We start from the raw sequence: 11,073 nt of genomic DNA on the forward strand, positions 1-11,073 counted from the left end.
TGTGTAGAAGCAGTTCCTCCACCAAGCATTTCTAGTTTAACTGGATCAAAGGAAAACACTTTGCCACCACTAGGGGTAGAGAACAGACATGGAATAATTGGGTAAATTACCAGGAGAGAACATTGAGGTGAAGTCCATAAGAATCTTCCTTTTAATTGCCATTTCCCAGTTTCCTGTCCTATAGTATTTTCCAGAAGAGACCAGAAAAATGTAAAAAAAAAAAAAAAAGTTTAATGATGATTTACAAATATACAATACTTACATTTTTAAGAGTTACCAAAATGGCACATACTGCAGAAACCAAAGAGCTTCCTCTAACCTTTGGAAGGTTTCAAAGTTATTTATTTACAAAGAAAAATTACAGTCACTTTTCATAGTGTCACATGTTTACATATAAGCATTTCTCAGTTGAAAAATATCTTGCAGCTTCCCCACAGGCAGTTTTAGCAGTTTGAGCTCTGCACTCATCTATCACATCAAAAATTCTATCAGACCCTGTTAAGCTGACATGACATTGCATTTTTATGTTTTAACAGCTTTTAGTCTGAAAAATATGTACAACTCGTAAGGCTAAACTGATTCATAGCTGTGGAGATTTCACCTGATGTATTTTCTATTGCTCATGGTTTGGTAAAATGACAGAGGCTTCCTCTTTTTTTGATCATGTTTAGAAAAAGGTGGTCTGGTTTTGTTAGCTGGGGTATTTTCAACTCTTCATAGAGGGAATTTAAAAAATATAAAAGGAAATGTCTTTTCCAGGATGTTTTTTTCACCTTATGAAACTTTTATATTGAATTCTTCCTTCCCTATGTATAATTCTACGTAGACAAACTGAGGATGCTTTCCAAATCTTGATCATTTCTGTCAGTTTTCCAATGCTGGATGTTTTCTAGATCGTACTTTCTTTAAACCACAACTTAAAACATTTTCTTCTACCCGAGAGCAAACATTACTATTTCTTAGTCTGTGTGTCCTTAAGAGTCTTCTTATAAATTCAAAAACATCTGCAGGAGAAATGCACCCAAAAGTCTGGTTTAGACATTTTTCACTTAGGTGTGCACACAAACTCATGGTGTGATGATTTTTAGGCCCTACCATTTCAACACACAACAGTGTCTTAACTCAATAGCACTTTGCCTTTCATTGTGCTGAAGGTAGTTTGGGACTGCACACTTACAACTGGCAGTTTTTTCAATGAAGAGTAAATACCACCAGAGTATTAGTTACATTTCAGGTCAAGAGTTTTAAAATTGAGAAACAGAAAAAAGCTTGCTGTGAACAGTTCAGAAACTATCTTTCAGCATTACAGTAGTTTCCTCCCCAAAACTTACTCCACAGCCAAAATAAACTCCAAATTCAACCATCTTTAAAGGATGCCTGCATTCTGGATTTCCTTCGTGCAAGGGCTTCTTGTTTTTTCCTTTCAATCTCTTCTTGAGAACACTTTCTATTTTTTTGTTCCACCACAGACACTGTAAATAAAAAAAAAACACACATTGGAAACCTTCAGGTTAGTTCTTTATGTATTTTAACTTATCTGCTTTCAGTGTCTGAAGATCTATGGTAAGAGCACACTATTCTGACACAGCAGGCACCCAAGTTAAAAATGGCTCATCTATCCTGTCCCCAAGGCAGGAAGGGGGATAAGATGCATGACCTTTGTAGTGCTACTGATTACTACCTCTCAATGAAAATAGTGGGCTGCAGACATTTGCTTCAAGGAAATTTTACTTGGCTGCCCTTCAAGTGAACCTTGTGACATCAGGAGTCAACATAGGAGATGGTGATGGGTTAAGAAAATTAAGGCTATCAGAGTGAAAAGGGCTTTACAATTTAGTGAGTTAGGCAGAGATATGGGCATGGACATGGTATAGACAGAGGGGTCAGATACAGTACAGGTGTCACACAAATAAAACCAGAAAGGTTGGGAAAAGGTCAAAAGTAGCAATAAAAATTGGCAAAGGAGACAAGAGCATGATAGCTAAGTGCAATATTTTATATGTTGTGTTACAGAACTATAAATTCCCCTACAATAAAATCCTGACCTCACTGGAACCAACAGGAACAATCCCTGTACATATCAAAGAATTTTACTAGTTTCATACACCAATTTCTAATTGATATATTTTTAATAAGTAGTCTTTCAAAGTGGATAAATAAGAAGCAAAGAGACCCTTTGTTTTAAGAAAAAGGTGGCTTTGGAAAAATACATGGCAGTTTTTTGAAAGGATCATTTAAAGTCCACCTTTTTGCCAAAATATTAGATAAAAACAGTTGTTGTCTATCTGCAAAGAAAACCTAGGCCATCCCTTTTCATTTCTTTATTCTCTAAAATAGTAGGACAGTAGTGCATTGACAGAAGGACAATCTCCCCTCCACAGTATCACAGAAATGTCCAGGTTGGCAAACCCCTCAGGATCCCAAGTCCAACTGATAACTCTACAAGGTGTGCCCTAAACCGTATCCCCAAGCACCACATCCAAATGACTTTGAACACATCTAGGGTTGGTGATTCCACCACCTCCATGGGCAGCACACTCCAATGCCTGACCACTCTTGCTGGGCAAAAATGTTTTCTAATGTCCAACCTAAACCTACTCAGAGCTTGAGGCTGTTTCCTCTTGTTCTGTCACTATTTACCTGTGAGAAGAGACTTTCCCCCTTCCCCTGTAACATCCCAAATTGCTATTTTCCACTTATCTCCTTCTTTACTGAGGAGGAAACAGAGCTAAAACACTGGCTGATAGTTGGCAGAAATTATTTTGGTTGGTTTTGTACTGGTGCTTCCTGAAAATTGAAGCTGAAACAGCAGACTCAAAATTAATATTGATTAACACCAAGCCATGAGATCAGGTAAAGACATAACTGACTGGCACTTGATTGGTTCCACACTTCCTTAACAAGTGACTCCAGTACATGGAATATGGCTATGGCTTCACAGTGGCAAAGTGACTAAAGGAAATGTTAAGTGTTTAGACTGGCAATGCAAGAACATTTCACAGGCAACTTTGGCCACAGAACAAACAGTGCAGGCTGAGGTTACAGAAGCATCCAATGATTTTGAGGTTTCAGTTTCCAGGTGTACTATAAATAAAAAGAAAGTAGCCTTCTGTATTACCTGCTGCCTTCTTTTCCTGCCCCACCATGAACTGGGGTGTTATGAGTCATGGCCAAGATAAGTAATTTTTATTATTTTTCAAAATGAACTCTAAGTTAAAGCACAGATTCACACTACAACATTTACTCCAAATCAAAATAGTAGTACTTTTCAGTAAAAGTGTACAAATATTGTATGCTGAGTGCTGCCACCAGGCTACAATTCATCACAGTGATTCTGAGAGTCTACAGAGTATGAAGTATTCAGAGAAGTGAAGTGAAAATGGGAAGCAGAAGTCCTTAACTAGAGGAATTCAAGAGATGTGTTGGGACAATTTTATTTTAGAGAAAATAACCCTCAGACTCATATTGGAACATTTACTAACGCCTCAACTTGAAGGGATTAATATTGAAGCCTATTGTAATGTCTCTGACATTCCAGTTACAGCAAGACAAATAAAACCAAGTCTAATGGCAATAAAATAAAGACAAATACCTGATGTAGACAGTGCAAAAGACTCTGAAAGGTGCCTCTTGAAAGGTGGTTTCTGCTTGTCAAGCTTGCTGTGCAAAGTCACATTCCCCTGATTGTTGCTTCCTTCCAAACCCTGCAGAGTAACTCCGATGGCAGAATGACCCCCTGGATTTTCAGGCCTTAGCTGAAGAGCACCCTGAGAACTGTTAATCTTTCTGAATTTAAATTTTGAAGGCACAAGGGACGTTCTGTTACCAGAACTGTTACTTGGTGTTTTTCTCACATTACACAAAAGATCTGGGTTGTCTAACATTTTTCTGCTAAAACTGTCTACTGCATTAACAGCACTTACTTCAGAGCCTGCTGGCACAGAATTTGACCTGTACCACTTTCCAGAAACGTTTTTTGTACTATCTTCAGAAGCAGCTTGATGAGAGTTTTGAAACAACGCAAATTTACGCTCCATGGAAGTACCTGAGACCACAGTGACAGGGCTTGAGACACTTTTACAGTTCACCACCTGCCCTGTTGTGGCTAGTCCACGTGCAACCTTTGATGAATTCCTACAGGAAGCATTTAGTGAGAATGCTTCCTGTTTTGCACTTGTCTTTTGTACCAAGAGGTCAGGTAGTCCTTGTTTAGATGCTGGGAAGCTGCAGTCAGCATCTGATCTGGAATTATTACTGGCTCCTTGCACAGTTTTAGCTCTTTCATTTCCTTGTTTAACACCCTGGTCCTGATTCTGCTTCTCTATATCATCACACACCTGATACAACAATTCATCGTCCTCACAGTTTGCATCCCAAAGGCTATCAGATTCACAAAACATATCTAACACCTCATCAGAGAATTTGGGTTCATTCCAGTCATCAAATGACAGAGGGCATTTCTTTGGTATTTCAACTTGATTTAAGCAATCTCTGTTAGCTTGGTTAACCACTTTAGTACCATCACTGGGTTTTGCATGGGTAGAAACAGTGGATGACTGACAAAAAACATTGTCTGTGTTCTTCCCAGGTTTTTCAGTCCATTGTTTATGAGGATGAGATCTGGAAGGAGGAAGAGGGTCACTTTTAGGCTGAACAGTTTCATTCCCATGCTTCACTTTAGCTTGAGTTGAAACAAGAGTATGGCTCAAATTACTGCTTTGGGCACTTTTCCAGACAGAATTTATTTTATCTGGCTTAACATCGCATTTGCCATGAAAGGCTGTAGGCTCTGCCTTTGAATTTTCTCTCTTGTATGGCTTTTGTAAAGAAAGAGATTTTACAGTATTTTGTGTGTTTCTACTACAATTTTTGAAAGGTGAAGACTGCAAACTGTTAGATTTGTGTACACTCTCCAAAGAAGTTCCTGAATTGCAGCTACTTCTGTCCTTTGTTCTGGTAGCGTCACTGAAATCTTGCACTGGTGCATCTGTAGGAATTAGTGGTGCTTCTTCAGTGCTTATCAACTCAGGATTTTGAGTTATTTGCATCACAAAAGAGTCATCTGCCAATAAATCTGTATCCCAGTCATCAAAATCATCATTAAGTACTCCAGGAAGCTTACTAGAGACTGCTAATTGTGTCTTCAAAGAAGGAGGATGTTTTTTTGTCAGTGTGTGAGTGTTAGGTTTTGGAAAGGTCTTGCTCACACTTCCTAGTCCACACAGAGTATCCTTCTGATGTGCTTCTGAATTACCATTTTGCATGTCTTTAATTTCTTCAGGCAAGTGTTCCTTCTCCAAGATGCCTTTATTTTCTCGGAAACTATTATTTAAAGAAATACTTGATAGTTCTTGGCTCAACTGTCCACTGCACTTCTGGGTGGAACAGTCAAAAAGAGCATGAAGGGCTATTTCTGCCTCAAGGTCTATATTTTCACTGCTGGACTGACAGGGGTCTGCAGCAGGGATGCCAGTGCTCTGGCCAACTGGCTTCAGGGACAGTGCAGTATCTGTGTCAGAAACTTCACCAAGGAGTGATTTCAGGCTCTTCATATGTACTTCATCTTTAGAATTATTTGAAGTGCCTGAGATGGTCTGGATGATGTTGGGACCAAGCTTCTCTTGTTCCTGAACAGCACCTAGCTCCACGAGGTTTTTATCAAATTCCTTAGCCAATTTCATGAGTTCCTCTTCAGGATTTTTTATCTTAAGGTCTCTAAATTAAAACAGACAAAGAAACAAACAAAACCAAAATACAACCAACCAACCAAACCAAAACAGAAATATCAGACTTACTGAGAAAGTTTAGCTAAGCTCAGTAACAGGACCACATAAGCTCCTCATTCTCTCGTGTAACAACTACAGAGAACATAACTGAATCCCACTGCTTTCTATGTACACTCAGTGAGCACTCCTTTTGATAGTTCTCAAGAAATACTCCATTAAAAAGAGATAATGAGCCTCAAGTTAAAACCATTCTTGTGCTAATGTATAATTAACATGATTCATTACAGGTAAAGGAAAACCACATACCCTCTTGCATGAAAGCCCAGCTGTGATAGGCAAGACAAAGCTGGAACTTACCTTGTACAACTTAACTTTGTCCTAGCTCGCACTTTGACTACTCCAGGTGTACAGGGAATAGCATCCTCACCAATCCACGTCCCTAGAAGTGAGCCTTCATTACAGGCTGCTTTTTCATCCTGAATGATTAGATTTATAATGCTCAGCAATTTGATTTCACATATAGATTGGACTAGATGCACATCCTGCATTAAAATTGCTAAACCAATTAAATTGGATCAGAGTTGGTGAAAGCCACAGATGGGAGCTAAACCAATACAAGCTAAGAGAGATTACTGCGATATTGTCTACTGATAGTTATATCACTTTATCTACCTATTTAAAAGAGACACTTCAATTAACTGAATATCACTTTGGTGCTCCAGTCCAATACTCTGGTTTACAGACAATCAGCAATATTCACATTACAAGCTGTGACTTTGTTTACTTTGGTATATTACTAAGGAGCTAGTTGAGATGCGCTGTCTTTATCCACTTAGAGCAACATTAATGGATCAGAGAATTTGAAAGAAATCACAATTCTGTGTGCTTCCAGGGAAATCACAGAAATCATAGAAAACATCTTGTTGGAAGAGACCTCAAAGATCATCCAGTTCAACCCTCAACCCAGCACTGAAGGGTCAACACTAAACCATGCGTCAGGTTGCTTAAACACCTCCAGGGATGGTGACTCCACTACTGCCCCGGGGACACCATTCCCATGTTTGAGAACCCTCTCTGTGAAGAAATATTTCCTAGCGCTTGGCCTAAACCTCCTTTGGTACAGCTTGAAATCATTTCCTCTAGTCCTGTTGCTTGCCACCAAGGAGAAGAGTCTGGCCCCTCCTCACTCCAACCTCCCTTCAGGGAGTTGTAGAGAGCCAGGTCTCCACTCAGCCTCCTTCTTTGCACTGAACAATGCCAGCACCCTCAGATGCTCCTCGTAGGACTTCTTCCATTGGAACTCATTTACACAAGGACCCTTTCAATAGAAATAAGTGAAATCTAGAAACTAAATGCAGTTACTTCAGAACTTCCAAGTTCAGGCTTGGATTTGACTCCCAATCTCTAAGAGATACAACACTACACTGGTAAATTAGACTATCTAGAGGGCCAGAGCTATAGAGTGGGGGAGTTTACTGCCTATATACCAGCACAAGTAAACTTAACTTCAGTAGCTATCAAAGTAGTTTTGGGCAGGCTTTCTTTTCTTTGTAATTTTTTTTAAAATGTAAAATTATTATTTAAAGAAAAAAAACTAAAAGCATTACATAGTTGCAATTCTTGATATTATTTACATTTATGTCAGGGCTACAATCATTTTAGAAGAAGGAAGCAGCATCCCTTGTCAATGATTTTCCAATTCCTGAGCACAATTTATCATAAACATGCCAAAAAATGAATACAATTTAAATGACCCCATCAAATTTGGCACTTTTTGCAAGCTGAAGACTACAGAATTGTTTTAGGAATGACATGTTCTTTTCTTGCACTTAAAAAGCAAACAGTAAACCAACACTCTTATTTTCACTTTCCAGCCTCTGGACATGAAGTTCACAGCAAGAGACGCCAAGAGCAAAGATCTTAAGGTAAAAGTGGCAAAATATTTAGAATAATGAAACAACTCTACTATGTTTGTATTATTGTGGAGCCTCTCTTGTGTCTTGTACTTCAGCAGTCATTCAGAACGCTTAAAACCAACTACCACATAAAGCCAGTATGTGAAGAAGTTCTTAACTTTTAAAAAATGATCTATTAAGGATAAATAAATCACAGAATGCCAGGTTGGAAGAGAGACCAAAGTTCCTCTTGTCCAACTGTTCTAGGTAATAGTAGAATTTAACTTAGCCCAGCAGCCTATCAAGATGAGATTGAAAACCATTCAGTGCAGGAATCTACTACTTTCCCTGGGAGATGACTCCAATATTTAACTGTTCTCATGATGAAACATTTTCTTCTGGAGTTTCTCCCCAGGAGTAGCTTGTACCCATTGCTCTTTGTCTTTTCCATGGGACTCCTTGCAAAAAAAAGGAGTCTTCGTCTTCTTGGTAGCCACCCTTTAGGTACCGGTATATGGTAATAAGGTGTCCCCTAAGCCTTCTCTTCTCAAGGCTTAACAAACCCACTTCTCTCAGCCTTTCTTCATATGGCAGGGCTTCCAGTCCTTCTTGTGACCCTTCTCTGGACGCTTCCCAGCCTGTCAACAACTTTTTTACACAGCAGGGACCAAAACTGAACGCAGTACTCTAAAAACACAACAGTATTCCCAGGATCGGGGGCAAAACCTTGTATTCTGAAAGTGAAACTTTCTAGAAGGGAGCTGAGGGAAGTACATTTTCTTAATACATCCTTTTTTGCAGCATCTGTGGCAATTACCCAAAAGCTACGCTCATGATTTTAATACAATCTGGTTTTATGAACATGTGAACATCATTCTTACTGTAAGGTGCTGCAACTAGAATTTCACTGCGGCTAAACATTGTTGTGTCTGCTTACAGCATCTGCAGGGCATCTTTCTAGAAAACAACAATTACCTGAGGAGCAATGCGATTAACAATTTCTGAAATTTCCACTGCGCATCTACTGGGAAACTGTTTGGTTTTTCCATTGCCTAGGAAAACAAACAAACAATACCCTTAACACCTGTGAAAGAGTTCCATTCGTGAAGTGCAGTGTAAATACGTTTAAAATCAGAGCAGGATTCAGCACTGTACTGAAGAATTTGTGGGGTTTTAACAAAATGATCATATAAGCTCCTGGCAATAACAGAAAGGGACCTTCTTCAAGAAATCTGGTACATTCCCATGACATGTTTCAAGTAAGTGGTGAAATCTGTTTTTTGATAGCATTACCTAGTCTGTGTGCAATGGGTGAATGAGGATCCCAAAAGATTTCTTGCTGTACATCGGTGTCATTAATGGGAGAGCTGAAAGTAGGTGTTCGAGATTTCCTGCTGAGTGATCTCTTTGGTGTTTTATGTAGACATGACTCTGTGTAAACAGAAAGATGATCCTTATTTAAGGAAAAAAAGCCAACAAAACAACAAATAAAAGGCCAATATAACTTAGAACATACACAGCACAAGGCACAAAGAAAGTGCTTTAGGAATTTTCAAGAATTCAAGTTCACACTCATCAGCTTTACTTAAAACTGGATCATGTTTACAACCAGCCATTTAATGGAGAGCGTGACTCTTTGCCAGTGATGCCACCACAGCCACGGCAGCGACACGCTCAGCACCCGATAGCAGGAACTGTCAATCCTCCTATTGGAGGAAACATGGACTTGCATGGAGTTACTTTGAAACTACATATACCTACAATAGAGGATATTCTGTATTCTTGTTTGCTCTGTGTCTTTCATCCAGACTGATTGGCATCTCAACTTAGAACGGGCACACAAACTGTTCTGGGTCGCTGCCTAGCCTGGTCTGTACTTCCTCCACGGGGCTTTTCCAGCTAAGACTATCAGAAGGAGGAATACAACTATGCAAAACTAGGTCGCAGCTGCCTCTGATCAGTATGTGTACTGCACACACTGTGGGAAGCTCAGTCTCTGCCTTTAGAAATGACGTTGCAGGTGTGGAAACGCACAGAAGTCATTCGAAAAGGTATCATTACTACAAACGTTTCTGAAGATGCTTTGCACTGAAGTGCTAGAAGGGCCAGGCTTTATCTTCTCCAGTGGGTTAGTGTCCTCAGCCGGCTCTAAGCACCTGCCGCAGGAAGCAGCTCTTTCGCGGCTCATGAGACGGCCAGCCCCCTCCCCTGGCTCACGGAGGGGGACAGCGGGCCGCGACACCTCACCGGCCCGCTCCTCACCGCAGGCCGCGCCTCCCCCGCTGCTCAGGGGTGGCGAGCGGAGCGGGACCGCCGCCGGCGCGGGGCCTGCCGGGCCCCCGGGGCCGCTCCCGCCGTACCTGCAGCTTCTCGCGACGGCTGGGGCGCGACCGGAGCCTCCCTCGCGGGCAGGCCGCGGCCCGCGCCGCATTCCGCCCTGCCAGCCGCCGCCGCCTCCTCCGTGGGGGGCTCTGCCGGCCGCTGCCGGGGGAGCTGCTCCTCGCCGCCGCCCTCGCTGCCGCCGCCGCCGCCGCTCCGCCTCCTCAGGGAGGCGGGCTTGAGGCTGGGCCCCTTCCGCCGGCTACCGGGCATGGCGGGCGCTGCAGCGGCGCCGCATCCCCCCGGCCGCCGCCAGCGCCGCCATTTCGCCGGGGAACTCGCCGCCTCCCCGCCGATTGGCCGCGGCGCCGCCGCCTCGAGCACCCATTGGCTCCGCGCCCGAGGGGCAGGTAGCGGACGCAGGCGCCTGGAGACGCCCCCTGGCTGCCCTGCTCCCGCCCTTCTGCCTGCGCTTTCCCCTTCCTGCCTCTTCCGCCTCTGCCTCTCTTGTGCTTTCCTCTCTACGCTCCTTCCTCTCTTCCTCCGTTGCTCTCTCCCTCTCTCCGTTGCTCTCTCCTTCTCTCCGTTGCTCTCTCCCTTCCTGCCTTCCTCGTTTCCTCCCTCCCTTCTTCCCTCTCTTCCTCCGTTGCTCTTTCCCTTCCTCCCTCCCTTGCTCCTTTGCTCTCTCCCGTCCTCCTCTCTCTTCCTCCTTTCCTCCCTCCTCCTCTCTTTTTCTCCCTCCTTCTCTCTCCAGGTGCTGCAGAGGAGTGCATGGTGTGTGTCTCTAAAAGAAACCCAGACAGACATAAACCGTTTCAGCCCAGTATGGGAGTTGAAGCTGACAAAGAGAGGCTTACAGAAGCCAGAGTTGGTAGTTAAGATATTAACGTGAGGCTCCTGAGGGACTGTGACATTGCATCATTATTTAAAACAGTGTAAATGCAAACGTGTGTGTATGACATCATCAGGGGGAAATTCCCTCCTCAGGCCACTGAACATAAATATATAATGGTGTCTGTGAAGCATACAGGGTCAAAGACTGAACTGCTTTTGTAGGTCAAGGAGTGACGTGTTGGTTGCATGCCTGGTTTTCATTTAATGGATTTGAAGTACTTTGGAATCACAATTCGTTT

General features: G+C 42.3%; 1 protein-coding gene across 2 annotated transcripts; it reads right to left on the reverse strand.

Annotated features, from left to right (window-relative positions):
* Nucleotides 1-211: 211 nt before the first annotated feature.
* On the reverse strand, nucleotides 212-10,281 carry ETAA1 (ETAA1 activator of ATR kinase). Of its 2 annotated transcripts, XM_064146207.1 has the most exons (6): nucleotides 9,982-10,281; nucleotides 8,915-9,052; nucleotides 8,597-8,673; nucleotides 6,084-6,202; nucleotides 3,593-5,715; nucleotides 212-1,472 (listed from the first exon to the last, which is right to left on the reverse strand). In XM_064146207.1, exons 1-6 carry the CDS (start codon nucleotides 10,211-10,213, stop codon nucleotides 1,357-1,359), a joined length of 2,805 nt encoding a protein of 934 aa, XP_064002277.1. In that variant the 5' UTR covers nucleotides 10,214-10,281; the 3' UTR covers nucleotides 212-1,356. The 2 variants fall into 2 exon arrangements, with proteins under 2 accessions (XP_064002277.1, XP_064002278.1); XM_064146208.1 differs by lacking the exons at nucleotides 6,084-6,202; nucleotides 9,982-10,281 and having other exon boundaries at nucleotides 8,915-9,001.
* Between the last annotated feature and the right edge of the window lie 792 nt (nucleotides 10,282-11,073).

This window comes from Pogoniulus pusillus, chromosome 7, assembly GCF_015220805.1.
Source record: "Pogoniulus pusillus isolate bPogPus1 chromosome 7, bPogPus1.pri, whole genome shotgun sequence".
Lineage (NCBI taxonomy): Eukaryota > Metazoa > Chordata > Aves > Piciformes > Lybiidae > Pogoniulus > Pogoniulus pusillus.